This window comes from Syngnathoides biaculeatus, chromosome 13 (assembly GCF_019802595.1).
Source record: "Syngnathoides biaculeatus isolate LvHL_M chromosome 13, ASM1980259v1, whole genome shotgun sequence".
NCBI classification, from domain to species: Eukaryota; Metazoa; Chordata; class Actinopteri; order Syngnathiformes; family Syngnathidae; genus Syngnathoides; species Syngnathoides biaculeatus.
The window spans coordinates 20,068,568-20,092,891 of record NC_084652.1 but is presented as its reverse complement, the minus strand read 5'-3'; the positions used below and the strand labels follow the sequence as shown (position 1 = coordinate 20,092,891).

General features: G+C 39.9%; 1 protein-coding gene across 11 annotated transcripts in view; it reads left to right on the top strand.

Annotated features, from left to right (window-relative positions):
• Positions 1 to 24,324, top strand: part of slc6a9 (solute carrier family 6 member 9) — a 109,224-nt gene that overhangs the window by 73,996 nt on the left and 10,904 nt on the right. For all 11 annotated transcript variants that reach the window (XM_061839403.1, XM_061839404.1, XM_061839407.1 and 8 more), the window contains 5 exons: positions 6,538 to 6,669; positions 9,188 to 9,455; positions 13,038 to 13,170; positions 14,950 to 15,084; positions 18,236 to 18,339. In XM_061839403.1, coding sequence (XP_061695387.1) covers positions 6,538 to 6,669; positions 9,188 to 9,455; positions 13,038 to 13,170; positions 14,950 to 15,084; positions 18,236 to 18,339 — 772 coding nt within the window. The remainder of the gene's footprint in view (positions 1 to 6,537; positions 6,670 to 9,187; positions 9,456 to 13,037; positions 13,171 to 14,949; positions 15,085 to 18,235; positions 18,340 to 24,324) is intronic.

The following is a 24,324-nucleotide window of genomic DNA, read 5'->3' as shown; positions in this document are numbered from 1 at the left end:
GCCACAGCGTGTTTTCAAAGGCGTATATCCGGGGTGACGTCACGGACAGTAAATGCAGCCAATATGGTGACCACTTGGATGTCGAATGAGACTTCCGCAAATTTCCGCATGGATGACCTGCTCTCCGCTCATAATTGACCCCTCCGTACAGGGCTCTTAACCACGCCTCCTGAAGTGACGTCACGCCACGCGCGCTCACGTAAGACAAACAGTAAAAATGGCAAATACAATACAATACATTCTGAACTGAGACAGACTCCATGGTTCTGATTTCATTCAAATCAACGATATATTATAGATTCTAATTACAATACATTCTTAACTGAGAGAGACGCCATGCTTCTGATTTCATTCAGTCATTCACACGTAGCAATGTTATGCTAGCGGAGAACGTCTCATTCATTTTTACGAGACGTGTATTAAAAATCAAATTTAGGGCATATCTTCGTGCAAACACAGTCTGGTTAAGCTTCTGGCCGTGAGCCAGCAAGAAATCAATACGTTTGTGCAGTCCGATCATCACTAAATATCGCTCAACAAAGAATAAGTGTGTCAATCGTTCACACGTAGCGGTGTTATGCTAGCGGAGAACGTCTCATTCATTTATACGAGACGTGTATTGAAAATCAAATATAAGGCATACCTTCGTGCAAACATATGTGTTCCGGTTGATATTAGATGGATTTAGTTGATTATGCGGTCTTCCACAAAGTTTGATCCACCGAAGGCATTTTTCGTACTGGGTCTTCGGTTTTGGAAAGGATACGAATCGAACTCCACCAACTAGCCTTTCAGGATACCTGTCGTCACTATTACAAAGTCCGTGACTACACCTCTTAACCATATTTTTTGTTAAATAACCCGAATACGCGATAAACCGCTAACTAACCCTATACTGGACCATGCAATGTTGTCTGAGAAAATGGCGGGAGCAAAAACGGGCTTTGGTTTATGCAGATCTCTGGCCTCTGATTGGTCAGTGACGCGGATTGCGCACTATCCACGGAGGGGTCAATTATTTTTTCGTGTTGACATTGAAGTGAATAATGTTACGTATTTTTCCTTTCACTATTTTAGAATGTTTATAGGGATGAAACCTGACCTTTAAGATTGCCCAAGACCATTTGGATGATACAGAGGAGTCATGGGAGAAGGTTTTGTGGTCAGATGAGACCAAAATGGAACTTTTTTCCACTAACCCTGTTTGGAGGAAGGCGACTGATGAGTTCCATCCCAAGAACACCATCCCGATTGTGAAACATGGGGGTTGTAGCACCATGCTTTGGGGATGTTTTTCTGCACATGGGACAGGACGACTGCACTGTATTAAGGAGAGGATGACCATGGCCATGTATTGTGAGATTTTGGGGAACAACCTCTTTCCCTCAGTCAGAGCATTGAAGAAGGGTCGTGGCTGGGTCTTTCAACATGACAATGACCCGAATCACACAGCCAGGAAAACCAAGGAGTGGCTCTTTAAGAAGCATATCAAGGTTCTGGCGTGGCCTAGCCTGTCTCCAGACCTAAACCCAATAGAAAATCTTTGGAGGGAGCTGAAACTCCGTATTTCTCAGCGACACCCCATAAACCTGTCTGATCTAGAGAAGATCTGTGTGTAAGAGTGAGTCAAAATCCCTCCTGCAGTGTGTGCAAACTTCGTGAACAACTACAGGAAACGTTTGACTTCTGTAATTGCAAACAAAGGCTACTGTACCAAATATTAACATGGGTTTTCTCTGGTGTTCAAATACTTAATTGCAGCTGTATCACACAAATAAATCGTTAAAAAAATCATACATTGTGGTTTCTGGATTTTTCTTCTTAGATTATCTCTCTCACAGTGGACATGCATCTATGATGAGAATTTCAGACCCCTCCATGATTTCTAGGTGGGAGAACTTGCAATGTTGCATGGTATTCAAATATTTATTTTCTTGACTGTATTCCTTCAGTGTTCCCCAATTTTATGGTGTACAGGCACCCATTTTTCTCGAGAATATTCTCATGGCAGACCACCAAACAAAAATGTCACAGATGAAATGAAATCTGAAATTATGACAATCTCGTTTTAATGTACTCGTGTATTTATTTACTCAGTAGTCTATGAAATATATGATAAACCTGCAGTGAGCAAAGGTTTTTCTATTGAAAAGTGAAATAGTGTCAGCCTTGTGGACCAACCCTATAAGACAGTTCTGTAGGACAGGAGCCTAATAACTGAAAGTTCCATTTCCCATTTCTTCTTTTTTTTCCCTTTTAGATTCTGGGACCCTAAGTTAATGTGCGCTTTGTTTACTATAGTGCTCTGGTAGACATCACAAGCTGTTTAAGGCATTGCAGTGCCTGATCATATAGTGCTTTTTAGTCTGTAACAGAAAAGATTTTACGACTATCACTTTGCCTCCTCGTTTAAACTGTAAACATTTATGACCCATTTATTGCACCATTTGATAGTCAAACTTAGAAATAAATAAAATCAATAAATAACTACAAATTCAGTTCAGCAAGATTAGCTCAGGAGCACGATACATAAAACACTTCAACTTACAAAACAAAACTGAATAAAATTGAGCAATTTGGTACACTACCTGATATGGCACTAACATTTTTCGCTGGTTTACTGAAGGATCTTTCACATAGTGGGATGATTGTTGGCAATGTTCGGCACATTTTCGCTGAAAATCCAGCGGCTTATCAGCATGACTGTGGTGTAATTTCTTTAAGTGGTGCATTAATTTATTTGGTTTCATGCTGTCGGTTGCCAACATTTTTAGACATAGTAAACGCAGCCGTCTTTCCTCGTTTCTTGCTACATACGCTTCGTCATATTTCCTCGTCTTAGTTTTCGGGTGACTTTCTTTTGTCTTATTATCTTCGCCTCTCCCAGCCTTGCTTTTCATCAATGTTAAAAAGTTTTTTCATGTTGTCTATGGGGTATGTGTATGTTATGGGTTCACTTACTGTACATCAGATTCCCTGCTTGGTGCAATTAAAAAAAAAAAAACAACCTACAGAGCTAATACTCCCTGCGCACACTGACAAAGAGAGCGTCACTGCCAACTACTGTAGTGGGTGTGCATTTACACTTTATTCTAGTACGGCAAAAAAAGCATGTTCCTCAGGGTCACACGTGCCCCGCCCCCCCGACATAGCACCAAAAAATGGTTGTAATTGTTTGTCCAAATAAAATAATTGTAATTGTATGTTATTGTTTTCGATTGTGGCTGAATAATAGGCTATAGATGTCACGGAGGGACTTTCTTTCATTGATAATTTTTTAATTTATTATTATTATTTTGTTTTTAGTTTGCAGGTTTGGCAGTTCAGGGATTCCTTTCTTTTAGTCTCTTTTCTTATGACTTAGAGGTGTGACATTTACCCACAGTGAACTCGCTACATCATCTACAAGCTCATCCATTTTAGCTGGGCTGAAACTGGTGTTGATATTGTCTTTTTCGGTGATGCATAGTATTGTTTTTGTGGGAATACTGTATTGTTAAATTATCAATGTTAAAGTCATACAGTAGGTCTCTACTTTTTTAAAACTATTGTGACGTGCTAGCTGATTTGCAGCAAAACATTACTTGCTCAGTTTAGTCAGGCAGTATTTTGAAGCTTTTAAAGGAGCTGCAATCAAGCCTCCTAAAAAATACAACACTGCATGCTTTCATGTTAGTAAGCTATGTAGTAAGCTATGTTCCAAACCCATATTGGTATAGAATCTGCTCTTATCGAAGTCCTAAATGATTCTGACTCAGTAAAGGTGTCAATTCTGGTCTCGTTGGGTCTCAGTGCTGCTTTTGATACCATAGATCATAACATTCATCTTAACAGTTTGGAAATGTGAGTCGGACTAAATGGAACAATCTTGAAATGGTTCAGCCCCTACCTGGATAAAAGAGGTGTTTCATAAGAATTAGAAGTGTGAAATCTCATTGAATGACAATGACCTATGGGGTCCCGTAAGGGTCAGTTCTTAGACCCCTATTCTTTTGCCTGTATTGCGTATGCTACCCTTGGGTCAAATTCTTCATAACTTTAATGTTGACAATCATAGTTAACTAGATGACACACAGTTGTATCTAGCAGATAACCCCAGTTCAATTGATGTGTTTTGTTACTGTCTCAAACATAACTGGATATCAATAACCTTCTTCAATTAAACCAAAACAAAAATGAGACAAGTGTTTTTGATAGGATATGACAGAGGATTGCTGTTAGTAAATACTGGAGTCACTCTGTAAACCAAATACCAAGTCTGAAAGCTTAATGTACTGATAGGTTCCAACCTGACATTCAATACAAACCCGTTCTTGCGTGTCTCATGTCAACTTGACTACTGTAATGGTCTTCTTAGTGGATTCTTCCGAAAGCGCATTAGACAGTCTCAGTTCATTCAGAATGGCGGCACTCAGGTTCGAACCAGAGCAAAGACTTCAGAACATGTTACAATTCTCAAGTTTCAACACTAGCTCCCAGTCAGCTTAGGACACATTTTAAAGTTCTGCTACTGGTCTATGAACCAATAAATGGTTAAGTCCTGAACACATGAAAGAAATGCTAATTGAATATAAACTAATTATGACTCTGAGATCAACAGACTTAGTTGAAATAATGGAGCACAGAGTCCAAAAGAAAAATGGTGAATTTGAGCATCCAGCTGTTATTCTGCACACAAATGGAAAAAGTTGCTAACAGAAGTTGCATCAGTCCCAGGGATAAATGTTTTTTATTCTTTTCAGCATTGCGTGCTGTTTTTATTGAAAATTGTTGTCTTTGCTTTAAAATGTTTTTTTTGTTGTTTTTCTTTGTTTTTTAATGCTTTTAATCACATGTAGCACATTCAGTTACAAGGTTGAAAAATGAAAAGTGCTATATAAATCAATTTGGTTTGTTTTGCTCAACAAGGCAACCTCAACTGCTTCGAATAAATGATGAGCTTTCTTTTAGAACATCTTATCAATAGTAGTAATTGGGCTTGATTGAATCTCTGAGAATTCCGTTAAGAACTTAGTCACGGTGGTAAATGACAAATAATGGCAATGTTTTTGGGCCCCGTCAACAATGGGGAAAGTTGAAAACAAGACTTTCAAAAGAGTTCAAGGTAAGTTTATTATTTTACAGAGGGGTAGAGGCAATTGGTCTAAGATATTAATCTTGACTAAACCAAATTTCAATCAAACAGAAGAGATCTATGTGAAAGTTTGAGATCAGACCATTCTCCATGACTACTTTGTTTGATTGGGATATAATATTAACAGTCCATGTTTAATTTCTTAATTTTTATGCAGTAGTGATTATGTTGGTTTTATATTTATTCATTGTTTTATTCGTGTGTCTAAAAGGACTTGTTTAAGTTGATTTGTGCGAGGAGGATTCTGACAAATTGTTCAAATGGACATGACTTTATCTTAACGGAAGGATGATAGAATAGGAAATGTTTTTTATGGGGAAGAGTGGGTGCCAGTCTAAGTCTGGCAGGGTCTGATGCTAGAGATTGGAGGGGGAGAAAAGAAGAGGGGCTGAAGAAGGAGGTTAAAGAGTTGTGGGATGGTTGTGGAGATGGGGGCAAAGCATAGTCAACTATGGTGACAGAATGTGGCTGTGATTGCAGGTAGTTATCCAGAAGCAATGGTCTGGGTATTACCCTCGAGATTAAGGCTACCATACCATTGCCAAGTTTGCTGGGGTTATGTCTGCTGGGCTGCAGAAAGAAAGGTGGGTCCAGTTGTCAATGAAGCTGATGCTTTGTTCAGTGCATGTTGACTGGAGCCAAGCATTGAAACCGAGGCTTCAACTTAATCATCCAGTAGCGTTGGACAGCAGTGGAACTGGGTGAAAGATGAATGTAGACTTTTAGAGGTCACAAAGCTATGATTGTTGTTGGTTTATGTCATTAGAGTCGACATGTACATTAACTGCAAGCAGTGCAGTTATGATCCTTGAATGTGATATTTTAAGAGTTTTTTTCTTTGAAGGACGTCTCATTTCCTTGCCGTTATTTGCAGGGTGCCACCAAGCCGGCCAGCACCAGACATTACTAGGGTTTTCACTGAATACAGAAATTAATTTGTGGACTATAACTTTAATAGAAACAAACACAAATGCTTACACCGTCTCCTTAGATTGTTAATACTGATGATGGTGTTCAATAGCCAGCCCTCGTAATTTTTTGAGGAATTTCTACAAAAGTGGAACTAGTCAATTCCCTCAATAGTCATTATCTTATGGTCAAAGATTTTGTTTATGCCACCATCATAGAGTAGACAACATTAGACTAGTATAACTTTTGTTTTCCATGATGAAGTTACATTACAGATGATTACAGATCACTTACTACTTCAGTTCTTCCTCTGCTACCAACAAGATGTTTATGTACAACATAGCCATGTCTCCCCCCCACGCCCACACACATTTCATTATTCTTTTTGTACATAATATAAGTTTGGTTCCAAGTTGGATCAATATAATCAGCAATCTTCTTTTCTTTACAAGTTTGTGTTGACTGAATTGTGACTGTTTTGTCTCCCCCTCCAGGTGCCTTCATGCTCCCGTACTTCATCATGTTGGTCTTCTGTGGCATTCCACTCTTCTTTCTTGAGTTGTCCTTCGGGCAGTTCGCCAGCCAAGGGTGTCTTGGGGTCTGGAAGATTAGCCCAATGTTCAAAGGTTTGTGTCTTTTTATGTGAGTCTCATGAATGTCATTGTTGAGCTACTGTAACTTGTAGAGCTAACAGTTTGGCACCGGACATCGTAAGAGTTGAACCAGACTTTGTTCAGCACCACGAGCATCACTGTGAATCGTTCCAGCAACAAATTTCTTAACAAATGATACGTCTAGTCGCAATATACTCCACAAACAAGGGCAGTGGAAACAACATTTTTGTTCGAAAACAAGGAAAAAGAGTGGGATGAGGGTATGTTACTTCCATAACATTGAAATCTAAGCATGGTGGAGTGTACAACTGGTTAGCATATCCGCTTCACAGTTCTGAAGCCTGGGTTTCCTCGTCCCGGCCCCAATTGTGTGGAGTTTACGTGTTCTAACTGTGCCGGCGTGGGTGTACTCTGGTTTCCTTCCACATCCCAAAATCATGCATGGTAGGTTGATTGAGGACTCAAATTTGCCCATAAGTTTGAATGTGAGTGTGAATGGTTGTTTGTTTATATGTGCCCTGGGATTGGCTGGTGACCAGTTCAGGTTGTACGTTGCCTTTCACCCGAAGAAAGCTGGGATGGGCTCCAGCACAGCCGAATCCCTAGTGAGGATATACGGTACAGAAAATCGATGGATGAAGGAGATTTAAGCCACAACACCTGCCTTCCCCCGACATGCATAGCCATAGTTTTTTTAATCAGAATCAGAATCAACTTTATTGGCCAAATGTGTAAAAACACACAATGGTGGGGCATCAGGCTTAATTCTAGTCAACAGCTCTTGGGCGAAGGTGATTGTGTTACGTGTAATATTCATGACAAGACAAGCGCTAACAACTGTACTGTTATATAAAGTATTATCAGTTGTTATTCAAATAAAATTTGTTTTAGTAGTTAGTTAGTTAGTTAGTTCGTTTGTTTGTTTTAATAAACTGATCATTGCTAAAGTAGTCGCAGACTGGTAGAAATAGCATTTTGCCACATCCATGTTATAATGTTACTGCATTCTTTCCTATTTCAATGAAGTAAAAGTTTTTATGATTTATTGTAACCTGATAATTAGTTAAAACATTTTTTTTAATCAGTGGTGGTACCACCAACTAATATTAATCTATACAGTACAATAATATTAATCAGTGATTAATATTAACATATTAATTATGATCAATTTATTACAACAAATGAATTCATAAAATTGTAACAGATTTTAATCGCATTTTGTGTTCTGACCAATGTGGAGCCTTTGTGATTGCATGTTTCCCAGGTTCCCCAGTTACACTGACCCAAATGTCAGAGCTCGTCTTCCAAAATGGAAAAGTTGGATGAAACAGCATTGCTAGCATAAAAAAAAAAAAAAAACACAATACAAGCCTCGATAAACGTGGTTTTGTACAAATTGTGCAAAATTGAGCTCTATTACCTCTGAAGCACTTCAACCTTTCAACATGAGCCAACTTTTCAGCTGCCACGGAAATACTGTTCTAAAAAACACTATAGCAGTGTTGTTAGCTCTTGTCTTGTCATGAATTTTACACGTAACACAATTGCCTTCGCCCAAGAGCTGTTCGCTAGAATTAAGCCTGAAGCCCCACCATTGTGTGTTTTTACACACTTGGCCAATAAAGCTGATTCTGATTAAAAAAAAACAAAAAAAAACAAACTATGGTTATGCATCTCAGGGGAAGGCAGGTGTTGTGGCTTAAATTTCATTCATCCATCCATTTCCTGTACAGCTTATCCTCACTAGGGATGCGGCTGTGCTGGAGCATATCCCAGATGTCAACGTGCAGGAGGCCTAGTACACAATAAACTGGTTGCCAGCCAATCGCAGGCCACATCAAGACAGCCGCACTCACAATCACACCTAGGGGCATTTTCGACTGTCCAATTAATGTTGCATGTTTTTGGGATGTGGGAGGACACCAGAGTGCCCAGAGGAAACCCACGCTGGCATGGGGAGAACATGCAAACTCCATACAGGTGGGTCTGGGATTGAACCCGGGACCTCAGAATTGTGAGACCAACGCTTTCCAGCTGAGTCACTGTGCTGCCCATCTATTTCATTTTATCTTTTTTTTTTTTTTTTGCTAGAAAATATCACTGTTTTTTTCAAAAACAAACTATTTTTTTTTCGAACAGTAAACAATCTCACAGAGTTTATCAAAGTTTCTCCAAAATGTGACTCATGGAATTCAAATAAGGAAGGCGCAGCTATGTCCAAAGTTCAGAGTTGTATTGACCTGGGTCAACACAACTGCAGTGTTTTAAGTTGAGGGTTGGCCACCTCTCCACTTGAACCTGGTCTCAATCCTTTCAGTTGCATGTGAAAACCACAAACAGAAATCAAAATGCACTTTATTCAAAAAGTTAAGATAAAACAAAAAAAAGTTTAAAAAGTAAATCTAATACATACAGTCTGAGGTACAAAAGTGAGAATGATTCATTTTTATTATTGCAATTACGTATTACTGTTTAATGTTGTTTTTCCAAGCATATTTAGCACAAAGTAATTTTCTCTTCTTCCATGCAGGTGTGGGCTATGGCATGATGGTGGTCTCCACATATATTGGGATCTATTACAATGTGGTTATTTGCATTGCCTTCTACTACTTTTTCACATCCATGACAAACGTACTGCCATGGACGTACTGCAACAACCCCTGGAATACGCCTGACTGCAGCGGAGTGGTGCTGCAAAGCAATGGCAGTATGGCTAACATCACTCGTAGCATGGTGGATGGAGTCACTGAGTTCGTCAACCGCACCAAGAGAACCAGCCCCAGTGAGGAATACTGGAAGTAAGTCTCAGAACACTGTGAATATCTTGAATCCTGGGCAAGACGGTTGTCGAGTGGTTAACTTATCTACACCGCTGTTAAAGAATTGTAGGTTTGAACTGCAGGTGGGAGCAACGTGTTTTTAGTGTGCATGTTTCTCCCTGTGCTTGCGTAGGTGTGCGCCAACATTCTAAAAACGTGCTCAGGTTAGCTAGTTCGTGTCCATACTGCCTGATTGGTGACAAGACCAGCGTGTTTCGGGAAAAGGATGCCATTGGAGGCCATACAACGAAACCATTATGCAATTATTCGAACTCTGGTTTGTTGTGTTCAAGGTCCAACATGCACCTGTTAGATAATGTTGGCTCACACGTACTTTCCGTCAGCGGACTTGTTTCAAATATTTGGACAAGATGCTTTCATCAATTTTTAACAGCCCCATTACTGTATTATAACAGCCACTTTGCTTTGAAATTAAAAAAAATATCAAAAGTTGTCTGTAAAAACTGATAATTTTGGCCACTTGTTGATACAAAAATGTTTTAGAGAGCATTTTTTACAAGTAAAAACGCAAGTAAAAAATGCAAAACTTGTCTCAATTGAAGAACATTACTGCTCTTTCAGCATTTACATCCACTTTGCCTTCATACTGAATAAAGTTGATACAAACACGGACATTGTTCCATATCTCAGGTCAATCCATAAATGTTCCAAGCACCCAAACAAAATGACTCTTGGGTCCAGACAAGCAGATGATACACGTGCTTGGTACCGGCATGATATGCGAAAGACAGCACTGTGTGAAACAGGATTGCTGTATTTTCAAAATATTGTCTTCAGCACAGCTAGTTCCATCAGTGTGTTATTCACTAATTAATGAAATATGATGGTAATTACTGTGCCTATCTTAATTTGTACTCTGATTCCCTCTTTTCAATTTTAACTGCTGTGTTTTTCTTTTTTATGATTCATATTCATTTAGATGACATGTTTTTTTATTTTAATGTGGTTTTGGCAATAACTGAATAGACTTAACCAAAATTCAAAATTGTCCTGTTTAGTATTTCCTCAAATAAAATAGTAGTTAAACTAGTAACTATTTCGGAACCAAACTAAAAGAACATCAACCTCTAAACCAGGTATCCCCAAAGCATCAATCGTGATGTTTCAGTGGATCTCCGAGGCAGTTATGGTCGACAACATGCCAAAAAAAAAAAAAAAAGATGTCATCTGATCCATCTCGTTGCTTGATTCAGAGGTGGCACAGGTAGATTGCTGGACATTCGGTTTGACCAATCCTGGCCTCTTCTGACGTGTCACTGCATATGTGCACATAAAAGCGGGTTCTACCAAGCCGGCTTCCCATTCTTATTTATCGTCTGTCTCTTGCTATCTACATAGCACTTGCAGTGATGTGCCCCCGCCCCCCGACATCGCTGCGACGAGACACTCATCACTCAAAACCCCCCGCCCTCCTCGTTAGTAAATCGCGAGAGGCTGGCTGCTTCAAAAGTAGATCTTGGAGCCAAAAATTGTGGGCACCCCTGCTCTAAACCAATGATTTCCAAACCTAAAAAAAGAATACAATTGTAATATTAGGAGCATAAATCTATACCTGTGTTAAGATGAGGACTGTTGAAGATGTTTTGAGTGTGTAAACATTTCTGGCTGTTCACAGAAATGGCCCTTCTGGTCAGTTTAGTTAATATCTAATGAGTTTTTAAACAAATAATTAATTACTAAATTTAATATATGGTAGATTGGTTCTCTGTGTGGCGCATGATATTGCCATTACTTATGTTGATTTACCGCATCATTTTAAAAACTTTTTTAGGTTTACTGAAGACTCTAAGCTGACGATTTGAGTGCGAATGTATAGTTTAATGGTTGTTTGTATGTGCCCTGATTCACAATCACCCTGTTCAGGGTGTACCCAGGTTCTTCCCCAAAGCCTGCAGGAACAGGCTCCAGCTCCCCATGCAAACTCTACACAGAGGAGACCAGATTTGAACCCGGTCCACAGAACTGTGAGAGATTTGTGCTAACCAGTATTCACCATCCCCTCCTTGGTTAAATATACATTACTTAACACACATTAATTTTGTAAACATTTGGATAATGTTTGAAAAGTTTCAGTCACATGGATGGCACTGTGGCATGTGTGCCTTGAGAAGCTGAGTATTTGAGGATAACGTGCACAGTATTATGAGTTTGTTCATCAGTGTGCCACAATGATCTGTAAGTACCTGTAGTATGCAGTGTTCCCTGACATAAGCTTGACTCAAGCGTCTACCTATGTATACTGATCGCCATCCAAGAAGGTTAAAATAAAATACAGTACATTAAAAAAAAAAAAGAAACCACACAGACAAAGCAATCTTGTTTCTTTTGCAGCCCTCACAAGCGACTGCCATAATGTGTACATCATCTATGAATAGTATTTTGCCAAACTCACCAATAATGAACGTCATCCCTTCGGTTGTAAGCACACACAAATCAATCAACTCGCACCTTTTTCAATGCAGAGGTGACATCATGTGTACGTTTGTGCTCTGTATGCAAAAAGAAATTATTGTGCCCATTTTTATTTTTGTTTTTATGTCCCCAAGTCAATTGTCAATTTAGGGGAAACACTGGTATCATTCATATAGATGTGCTTGTATTGTCATCGACCATTTTATCAGTGTGGTTTGTAAGACTCTTTGATGTGATGTTCTTTAGTCAAGCTTGTTGCCGTGAGTTAGCGTCAGTCTGCTAAGTAGTGTACTGGAACTACTGTGACTCTGGGTTCATGTTGCCTGAACAGTGTTTTGCTAAATCTACCTTGTAAAGCACTGCATATCCTATGTTTTGTGCACTTGACTATTGGTACTCGTTTGTCCTTGTGTCTTAGAAAACCACCCCCTCCTCCACACACACACACACACACACGTATGTTTATAGACAAAGAGAGGAGTGTAAATTGAATAGGGAAAAAAATAAAGGCGGAAAAGCCACACATCTGTCTATGGGCATTTATTGTGATGCCTTCTTTGAGTCAGCATCAAGTGGTGTTTGGCAGCACACTTCGATATAAACCACTGAGAAAGGAGAATAACTGTCAACATGCAGATTCATCAAATGTTTTGACTTGTTTTCCTAAACGTTGGTTATCTATAAATCTTATTATCCAAGAGAAAGTGTGAAGCAAAAATGCTTAGTTGGTAGTAAATCTTTGAAACTACTAAACACACTGACTGGTAAGCAAAAATGTTAATGACCAGTCCTCTTTACACATTATATCTATTTTCCTTTGTATTCCTGTTGGTGTGATTTGTTTTCAAAAGCACTCTGTGAACAGTATGAACCCAGTTTATGAATTTGAATCAAATAAAACAATGACCTATGTTTAGTGCACCAAAAACATGCATGAAATGCACAACTGTAAATCCAATTCATTTTGGTGTTATGCAAATGTGAGCTGGTGTTACTCAGTCATGGTGTGGAAATTAATGGAGGAGGTTGAAGTTGAGAAAGCAGTTTTGAATGCAGCAACCTAGTAGGTAAAAAAAAAAAAAAAAGATTCCTGACATGCTTGAAAAAAGGTACATGTTTTTATTTTAGACACTATGTTTTGGACATCTCTGATGACATTGGGAACTTTGGAGAAGTACGTCTCCCAATCCTGGGGTGCCTGGCTGTGTCCTGGGTGGTCGTCTTTCTCTGCCTCATCAGGGGCGTCAAATCCTCTGGAAAGGTCAGTCAAACATTTGTGAATATGGAGAGCTTGAGAGTTTTTGGACCTGTATGGAAATAAATATGTGCCACCAGGATTTGAAATAAAAATGCCACAGAAAATGTTATGCTGTAAAATTCACAGTATTTCAAAGTGATCACATTTTCAATAAGTGTATTTCAGTTTAAGTTTTCAATGTTAACAAATTCACCATGTAAAAAAATTCAACCTTTAAAATTCAAACGCAATATTTTTAGTCTCCTGAGATTCAACTGGCGACAATTCGCTTCCTGAAATTCACTGTCTAAATTCAGTATTAAGAAGGCAGGGTAACTTCAGGTCAGAACCCAACACCCAGCCAATGCAGTTACGCCTTCTTAGTATGTGACGTCACGTGTCTTTGAGTGGGATTTTTAATTCAAATCCTGGTGGCACATTCAGTGAAGAAAATAAGTATTTGAACACCTTGCTATATTGCAAGTTCTCCCACTAAGAAAACATAGAGGGGTCTGAAATTGTCATCGTAGGTGCATGTCCACTGTGAGAGAAATAATCTGTAAAGAAAAATCCAGAAATCACAATGTATGATATCTTAATGATTTATTTGTGTAATACAGCTGCAAATTAGTATTTGAATACCTGAGAAAAACAATGTTAATATTTGGTACAGTAGCCTTTGTTTGCAATTACAGAGGTCAAACATTTCCTGTAGTTGTTCACCAGGTTTGGACATTGCAGGAGGGATTTTGCCCCACTCCTCCACACAGATCTTCTTTAGATCAGACAGGTTTCTGGGCTGTTACTAAGAAACACGGAGTTTCAGCTCCCTCCAAAGATTTTCTATTGGGTTTAGGTCTGGAGACTGGCCAGAACCTTGATATGCTTCTTACGGAGCCACTCCTTGGTTTTCCTGGCTGTGTGCTTTGGGTCATTGTTATGTTGAAAGACCCAGCAACAACCCATCTTCAATGCTCTGACTGAGGGAAAGAGGTTGTTCCCCAAAATCTCCCAATACATGGCCGCGGTCATTCTCTCCTTAATACAGTGCAGTCGTCCTGTCCCATGAGCAGAAAAACACCCTCAAAGCATGATGCTACCACCCCATGCTTCACAGTAGGGATGGTGTTCTTGGGATGGAACTCATCATTCGTCTTCAACTTTCTCCCATGACTCCTCTGTATCATCCAAATGGTCATCGGCAAACTTAAGACAGCCCTTGACTTGTGCTGGTTAAAGCAGGGGAACCTTCCGTGCCATGCGTGATTGTAGAGTTGTACAATTTTGTCTCTGGTGTCTTTGGACAGCTTTTTGGTCTTGGCCATGTTACAAGTTTGAGTCTTACTGATTTTATGGGGTGGAGAGTTGTCTTTATGCAGTTAACAACCTCACAAAAGGTGCATCTGATTCAGGATAATACATGGAGTGGTGGAGGACTTTTAAAGGTTGACTAACAAGTCTTTGAGGGTCAGAATTCTAGCTGATAGACGTGTTCAAACACTTATTTGCAGCTGTATCACACAAATAAATAGTTAAAAAGTCATACATTGTGATTTCTGGATTTTTCTTTTTAAATTATCTCTCTCATAGGTGTCATGCGCCTACAATGAAAATTTCAGACCCCTCCATGTTTTCTAAGTGGGAGAGCTTGCAATATGGCAGGGTATTCTAATACTCATTTTCTTCACTGTATTTCCTTCCATAGACATGATGGAAACACACCAAGCAAGTAGATTTCCTCTTACCTCGTTATTGGGTTTTGCAGAATTCATTCAGTGGTTGTGTACTTGTTTGCATTTACAGGTGGTGTACTTTACAGCCACATTCCCATATGTTGTTTTGACCATCCTGTTCATTCGTGGGATTACTCTAGATGGAGCCATCAATGGTATCATGTATTACTTGACTCCACAGTGGGAAAAGGTGCTTGATGCAAAGGTATTCTTTTATTTTTAAATTGACTATATCATATACAGTACTGTGTGTGTGTGTGTGTGTGTGTGTGTGTGTGTGTGTTAACACACCAGTAGAATTTGATGACACAGGTTTTGTGATGGGCTTTTATGTTTGTATGACTGCGATTAGCTGGCAACCAGTTCAGGGTGTACCCTGACTCCTGCCTGTTGACAGGTGCGATAGACTCTAGCATTCTTCCGACCCTTGTGAGGATAGGTGGCTAAGAAGATGGATGGATGGATGTTTGTATGAATTATGTACATTACATATTTCTTTCATATTTAATACACAGTACAATTTGACAGCCTCATTAAGTGAAATGAGATTTTTAATACTGGAAGATAGTTATTCAAAGATTTACCATTTTAAAAATAATATTCATATCTATTGAGTGTGTCAAACATTTTTTTAAAATTTGTATTTCTCAATGTAACTTTTTTTGTAGTAGTAGTAGTAGTACACTGATGGCGGCACGGTGTATCAGCTGGAAAGCATTGGGCTCATAGTTCTGAGGTCCCGGGTTTAATACCGGACCCGCCTGTGTGGAGTTTGCATGTTCTCCCCGTGCCTGCATGGGTTTTCTCTGGGCACTCGGGTTTAATCCCACATCCCAAAAATGTGCAACATTAATTAGACACTCTAAATTGATCCGAAGTGTTATTGTGAGTGTGACTGTTTGTCTCCATTTGCCCCGGGATTGGCTGGCAACCAGTTCAGGGTGTAGCCTCCTCCCGGTTGACAGCTGGGATAGGCCTAGCATTCCCGCGACCCTTGACCCTTAGATGGATGGATGGATGGATAGTTCAATGATATGCTTGATTCTTTTCTGGCTCCTCAGAGAAGCCCAGTAAACCATCTCAAATTTGAGTATAAAGAGGTGATTTCAGTTTGAAGTTGTAATAAAATGACAGAGAACTTGGTAAAAATGTCAGTATTAAAGCACTTCATGATGATCGATAGTCTATGAGACAAAAAGGGGGTGGGGGTATGAATTTGTTTAGCACTGTATATACAGTATACTGTATATACAAAGCGGTGTAATTGTGTACCTGCAAACAAGAATCCAGTTTCCAAAAGAATAGCTACCCTCACAAAAGCCAAACATTTGATACAGCTTTTGTATTCAATATTATTTAAATATGAATAGGTTGGTGATTGTCATCTGCATGTCTGAAGACAAAGTTGCTTTGTTTTCAAAGATATACAAATACATTTGGCATGAAGCAGTCTGTTTGGTTTAAAATAGAAACAATAACATCTTAAACCTAAATATACTTAAGCATCAAGGATGAATTATAATTGAGAATAATTAAAAATTAACAAAATGAGAAGCACATCATGCTTTGTTGTGGTTGTGATGAAGCGTGATCACAACATTGATCTATATGCTGATCTATCAACAGCTTTGAAAAATCCAGGGAGAACCCCCCCATCCCCTCCTCTTGTAATTGACCTCTCCGTGGATAGTGCGCAATCCGCGTCACTGACCAATCAGAGGCCAGAGATCTGCATAGACCAAAGCCCGTTTTTGCTCCCGCCATTTTCTCTGACAACATTGAATGGTCCAGTATAGGTTTAGTGAGCGTTTTATCGCGTATTTGGGTTATTTAACAAAAAATATCGTTAAGAGGTGTAGTCACGGACTTTGTAATAGTGACGACAGGTATCCTGAAAGGCTCGTTGGTGGAGTTCGATTTGTACCCTTTCCAAAACCGAAGACCCAGTACGAAAAATGCCTTCGGTGGATCAAACTTTGTGGAAGACCGCATAATCAACTAAATCCATCTAATATCAACCGGAACACATATGTTTGCACGAAGGTATGCCTTATATTTGATTTTCAATACACGTCTCGTATAAATGAATGAGACGTTCTCCGCTAGCATAACACCGCTACGTGTGAACGATTGACACACTTATTCTTTGTTGAGCGATATTTAGCGATGATCGGACTGCACAAACGTATTGATTTCTTGCTGGCTCGCAATTGACCCCTCCGTACAGGGGCACTTAACCACGCCCCCCTGAAGTGACGTCACACGTAAGACAAACAGTAAAAATGGCAAATACAATACAATACATTCTGAACTGAGACAGACTCCATGCTTTTGATTTCATTCAAATCAACGAAATATTATAGATTCTAAATACAATACATTCTTAACTGAGAGAGACGCCATGCTTCTGATTTCATTCAATCATTCACATGTAGCAATGTTATGCGAGCGGAGAACGTCTCATTCATTTATACGAGACGTGTATTAAAAATCAAATTTAGGGCATATCTTCGTGCAAACACAGTCTGGTTAAGCTTCGGTCGCGAGCCAGCACGAAATCAATACGTTTGTGCAGTCCGATCATCGCTAAATATCGTTCAACAAAGAATAAGTGTGTCAATCGTTCACACTTAGCGGTGTTATGCTAGCGGAGAACGTCTCATTCATTTATACGAGACATGTATTAAAAATCAAATTTAGGGCATATCTTCGTGCAAACACAGTCTGGTTAAGCTTCGGTCGCGAGCCAGCACGAAATCAATATGTTTGTGCAGTCCGATCATCGCTAAATATCGCTCAACAAAGAATAAGTGTGTCAATCGTTCACACGTAGCGGTGTTATGCTAGCGGAGAACGTCTCATTCATTTAATCGAGACGTGTATTAAAAATCTAATTTAGGGCATACCTTCGTGCAAACATATCTGTTCCAGTTGATATTAGATGGAGTTAGTTGATGATGCGGTCTTCCACAAAGTTTGATCCATCGAAGGCATTTTTCGTACTGGGTCTTCGGTTTTGGAAAGGGTACGAATGGAACTCCACCAACTAGCCTTTCAGGATACCCGTCGTCACTATTACAAAGTCCGTGACTACACCTCTTAACCATTTTTTTTGTTAAATAACCCAAATACGCGATAAAACGCTCACTAAACCTATACTGGACCATGCAATATTGTCTGAGAAAATGGCGGGAGCAAAAACGGGCTTTGGTTTATGCAGATCTCTGGCCTCTGATTGGTCAGTGACGCGGATTGCGCAATATCCACCGAGGGGTCAATTATACAGATAGAAAGAACAATTTGTCTTTGCACTAACCTTTCCACACACTGTCATTAATTTGTTGTTATTTTTCTAGGTGTGGGGAGATGCTGCATCACAGATCTTCTACTCCCTGGGATGTGCTTGGGGTGGTCTTATTACCATGGCTTCGTATAACAAGTTCCACAACAATTGTTTCAGGTATTTTGAACTACTTTTAAATCAATGTCTCTAGGCAACTCACAGTAAAAGAAAAAAGATCCCTGAATCCCTCTCTGATCTTACACGTTCTGTTTGGCCGTGCCGAAATAAATACATTTAAACTAAACTCCAAAAGCTTTTGATGATTTGTCTAAATTAAATCAATTAATTGCATTAATTTAAAGATGAGAACTAAGGATATTTTTGCTATAATTATCATTAGTTTTGGTTTATTTTGTTACCATATAATGTAGTTTCCGTTTTTTTAATTTTACTTTTATTTGCTTCATTTTCTTTTGCAAAAATAACCTTAGTTAGAAACAGCATTAGTGGTTTTTTAGTCTCTGTGGTTTTGATTTTGACCTACACCATGTAAGTAGCGTGTATACTATTCTGAACTTGTGTCGCCTTATTTGGTTATAATAAAAGGGGAAGAATATTTATTAACTACAAGCAGGAAAATAAGGTAATTGTTCAATAAATTTTATGCAAGTGTCAATAAAATAGATTTTTTTAATAATCATCAAGCAGTATTAAAATCTTGACCTCATTACAGAATGGAAGTAATCAAAATGTGACCAACGATCACATGGTAGAGTACCGTATATATTTCCTAAACTAATGATAAGCAAATAAAAATGTCATTTATTTATATCATCTCATGTCATGTCTCACATGGTGCTACTAAAATGTTTGTCACAGTTAGTGTTTGCGAAGGTGAGGAAGACAAAGCAAAGACGTGGAGGACCCAAGTGCAGGGGAGGCAAACTAAACTTAGTCCTAAAACCAAAAAACTAAATAATAAAGAAGATCTCGAATAAACCTAAACTGGAAACAAGACACGATGTGGCATAGAGAGACAGAGAAACTGATATTAACAATTAATGACATGGACAAGGACATTGACATTATCAGTTGCATGAACAACGAAGCAACAAGAATTGAAGGAAACAGGGGACTACATATAGAACAAACAGATTGACGAGACAATGAAGAACACCTAGACAGGTGTGGCTGGATGGAGCTGATTGGTCAACACAAGGTAGAGGGTTAATGGGAATAAGTGGACACAATTAAGTGTGCACACGATATGAAAAACTGAAACCAGGAAAACATGAAAGTAACCCAAACACATACTAAAGTAGAGACCATGACAGTGTTTGCCGAAACAGATGTGGTGATCAAGCGTTGCAATATTGGCATATGTATGTGTCTTGCATTTCAGAGTATCAGATCGAGTGATGAGACGAAAGAGTATCAGATCGAGTGATGAGACTAAAATTTGAAATTGAGCGTGTTATGTATAATGTGGTTAGCAGCTATGCCCCACAGGTAGGATGTGACCTAGAGTTGAAAGAGAAATTCTGGAAGGAACTAGATGAAGTAGTTCTGAGCATCCCAGACAGCGAGAGAGTTGTGATTGGTGCAGATTGTAATGGACATATTGGTAAAGGAAACACGGGCGATGAAGAAGTGATGGGTAAGTACGGCATCCAGGAAAGGAACTTTGAGGGACAGATGGTGGTGGACTTTCCAAAAAGGATGGAGATGGCTGTAGTGAACACTTATTTCCAGAAGAGGGAGGAACATATAGTGACCTACAAGAGCGGAGGTAGAACCACGCAGGTAGATTATATTTTATGCAGACCATGTAATCTGAAGGAGGTTACTAACTGTAAAGTAGTGGTAGGGGAGAGTGTAGCTCGACAGCATAGGATGGTAGTATGTAGGATGACTCTGGTGGTGGGTAGGAAGATTAAGAAGACAAAGGTAGAGCAGAGAACCATGTGGTGGAAGCTGAGAAAGGAAGAATGTTGTGCGGCCTTCCGGAAAGAGGTGAGACAGGCTCTCGATGGACAACCGAAGCTCCCGGAAGACTGGACGACGACAGCCAAGGTGATCAGAGAGACAGGCAGGAGAGTACTTGGTGTGTCATCTGGTAGGAAAGGGGAGAAGGAGACTTGGTGGTGGAACCCCAAAATACAGGGAGTCATACAAGGAAAGAGATTAGCGAAGAAGAAGTGGGATACTGAGAGGACTGAGGAGAGGCGAAAGGAGTACATCGAGATGCGACGTAGGGCAAAGGTATTGGTGGCAAAGGCTAAACAAGAGGCATATGAAGACATGTACACTAGGTTGGACACGAAAGAAGGAGAAAAGGATCTCTACAGGTTGGCCAGACAGAGGGATAGAGATGGGAAGGATGTGCAGAAGGTTAGGGTGATTAAGGATAGAGATGGAAATGTGTTGACTGGTGCTGGTAGTATGCTAAATAGATGGAAAGAATACTTTGAGAAGTTGATGAATGAAGAAAATGAGAGAGAAGGAAGAGTTGAAGAGGCAAGAGTGAAGGACCAGGAAGTGGAAATGATTACTAAGGGGGAAGTCAGAAAGACACTACAAAGGATGAAAAATGGAAAGGCAGTTGGTCCTGATGACATACCGGTAGAGGTATGGAAGCAATTTGGAGAGATGGCTGTGGAGTTTTTGACTAACTTATTCAACAGAATACTAGCGGGCGAAAAGATGCCTGAAGAATGGAGGAAAAGTGTTCTAGTTCCCATTTTTAAGAACAAAGGGGATGTTCAGAGCTGTGGGAACTATAGAGGAATAAAGTTGATGAGCCACACAATGAAGTTATGGGAAAGAGTAGTGGAGACTAGACTCAGGACAGAAGTAAGTATCTGCGAGCAACAGTATGGTTTCATGCCTAGAAAGAGTACCACAGATGCATTATTTGTCTTGAGGATGCTCGTGGAAAAGTACAGAGAAAGTCAGAAGGAGCTACATTGTGTCTTTGTGGATCTAGAGAAAGCCTATGACAGAGTACCAAGAGAGGAATTGTGGTACTGCATGTGTAAGTCTGGTGTGGCAGAGAAGTATGTTAAAATAGTACAGGACATGTATGATGGCAGCAGAACAATGGTGAGGTGTGCCTTAGGTGTGACAGAGGAATTTAAGGTGGAGGTGGGACTGCATCAGGGATCAGCTCTGAGCCCCTTCCTGTTTGCAGTGGTAATGGATAGGCTGACAGATGAGGTTAGACTGGAATCCCCTTGGACCATGATGTTCGCAGATGATATTGTCATATGCAGTGAAAGCAGGGAGCATGCAGAGGAACAATTAGAAAGATGGAGACATGCACTGGAAAGGAGAGGAATGAAGATTAGCCGAAGTAAAACAGAATATATGTGCGTAAATGAGAAAGGTGGAGGAGGAAGAGTGAGGCTACAGGGAGAAGAGATAGCGAGGGTGGAGGACTTCAAATACTTGGGGTCAGCAATACAGAGCAATGGAGAGTGTGGTCAGGAAGTGAAGAAACGGGTCCAAGCAGGTTGTAACAGCTGGCGAAAGGTGTCTGGTGTGTTATGTGACAGAAGAGTCTCTGCTAGGATGAAGGGCAAAGTTTACAAAACAGTGGTGAGGCTGGCCATGATGTACGGATTAGAGACGGTGGCACTGAAGAAACAACAGGAAGCTGAACTGGAGGTGGCAGAAATGAAGATGTTGAGGTTCTCGCTCGGAGTGACCAGGTTGGATAGGATTAGAAATGAGCTCATTAGAGGGACAGCCAAAGCTGGATGTTTTGGAGACAAGATTCGAGAGAGCAGACTTCGATGGTTTGGACATGTTCAGAGGCGAGAGAGTGAGTATATTGGTAGAAGGATGCTGAGGATGGAGCTCCCAGGCAAAAGAGCGAGAGGAAGACCAAAGAGAAGGTTTATGGATGTGGTGAGGGAAGACATGAGGGCAGTTGGGGTTAGAGAGGAAGATGCAGGAGATAGGCTAAGATGGCAAAAGATGACACACTGTGGCGACCCCTAACGGGACAAGCCGAAAGGAAAAGAAGAAGAAAAGAAGTATGTGTCTTGCATTTGTGAATATCCTTTTCCAGGTTATTTGTGGACTGGGCTGACCTCGACACATCATATTATTTGCAAATAGGCTGTGAGGCTAGCGAGGCTTAAAATGATAAAGAGGCAAAAAAGAAAAGGCAATTTTAGGAAGAAAACGTAAAACTACTCGAGACAACTGGACAGGAATATATGACATTTGTCCACCGAGCCAAGTTGAAGGCTGAATGCTTAAAAAGTGATTTGTATCTAAAACAATGCGACATGAGATGGGTCACAACAGGAGGAGAATCACAGATTGTTGCAAACTTGTAACTGCCCTGAACACCAAGGGAGTGGGCAATGAAGGGCGATAAGGAAACAAAGGACTTCATTTACTCTCCTGAGCTCGTCCACACTTGCTGACAGAGCAGGGGCATCAGGGGGAGAAAGGCTGAAAATGTGAACTGACTTGAAGTTATCTGTGCGCACAGCTGCACTCTAGACTAATCTGCTTCAGCGGTGTGGTCCCCGTGGACTCGTCTGCAACGTCACAGATTGGTGCACATCAATTGGACCAGCAGGTGGAAGGCAGGGCAAGAATCTCTGCTGATGTTTATTGTTTGCAAACAAGAAAATTTGTCTCACAATAGGTTAAGGCCTCTAAGTACTGCTATTCCTTACAGTAAGTCCATTTAAAAAGTCTACACTCGCCTCTTCAAAAACTTGATTTTTGTGATTAAAATAGAGACCAAGATAAATCTTTTCAATTCATGGAATACCAATAAGTGGTGTGATCTAACCCTATCTTGTGCAACTCAGCTGAAAAAAAAAAGAGTTCTTTTAGAGAACGGGCGTGAACATGAACAACTGAAATCATTTGAACAGTGTCCACCACCTTCACTAACTCGGGATATGGCTCTATCCAGAATTAACAAATCACATACAAATGCAACCAGCCAACTGCCACCATTTTAAGCACCGTTGATGAACCCCAAATAAACTTCAACTGTTCTAGTAAGCTTTTCTCATCACAACCTATAGTACAACCCATGCTCCAAATAAAGCTTCCACGGCAGTCAGAGGGCTCTGGTACAATGAATGGTACAAAAGAATTTCCGAGGGATTAAATCTACCATGGAAGAGTGTATAGACAGTTATCATCAAGAGAAGAAAATATGTATGGCACATCACCAAGAACTGGATGACCCACCAAAATCGATAGAAATAATAAGAAAGAAAAAGGAGAAAAAAGCTCAGGGATGCTGCCAAGCTGCAGCGTTTAAGGAGTTACAAAAATGTTCAGCAAGTAGTGGCAATATATTTAGTATATGTGGCAGCAATCTCCAGTTTTCTTTATGTGTCTGGGTTATGTGGTTTGGTTGCAAAACAGAAGGCTTACATTACAAAGAAAAACATCCAACTTTGGCTCCATTCTATAAAAACACTTATGCATTATATGATGGAAAAATGATTAGCATCTGATCAAACCAATGTTGAAAATTTTGGCCATAATTCCAAAAGGTATATTTTGCACAAACACAACACTGCTCATCACCAAAAGAACAGTGAAGCATAGTAGTGGCATGATGCTTTACATGAACTTGAATTTGGGTCTTTGTTAAGGTAGAGGGATTTATGAACAGTTCCAAATATGAGTCAGTGATAGCACATAACCATCACCCATCTCATAGAAAGCTGAAAATAAAGAAGAACATCTTTCAACATGCCAATGACCCAAAGCATATATCAAAGTCCACAATGGAAGCCCTTCCTCACTGGATGTTTAAGAATGGCCCAGCCACAGTGTAGAAAAAACCTGATAACAGAATCAGCTCCAGCATCTGCGCCCTCACAATCTGACAGATTGTGAGCTTTTCTGCCAAGACTGGCCAAATAATGTCACGTCTTGTAGTGCCACTCTGGTTGACCCCTACCCAAAAAGAGTGCTCTATAAAAGCCAAAGTAATAGTTTATGGGTGGGCACATTCACTCAATAAGGTTATCGTAGGTTTTTAGGTTGTAGATTAGTTGCACAGGTTAAATGTCACGATCGTGTCACGGTACAGATTTGAGAACGTGAGAAAAGGAGGACCCAAGTGCAGGGGAGCAGGGAGGAAAGGCAGGAATCCAAGAACCTAAAAAAATGAAT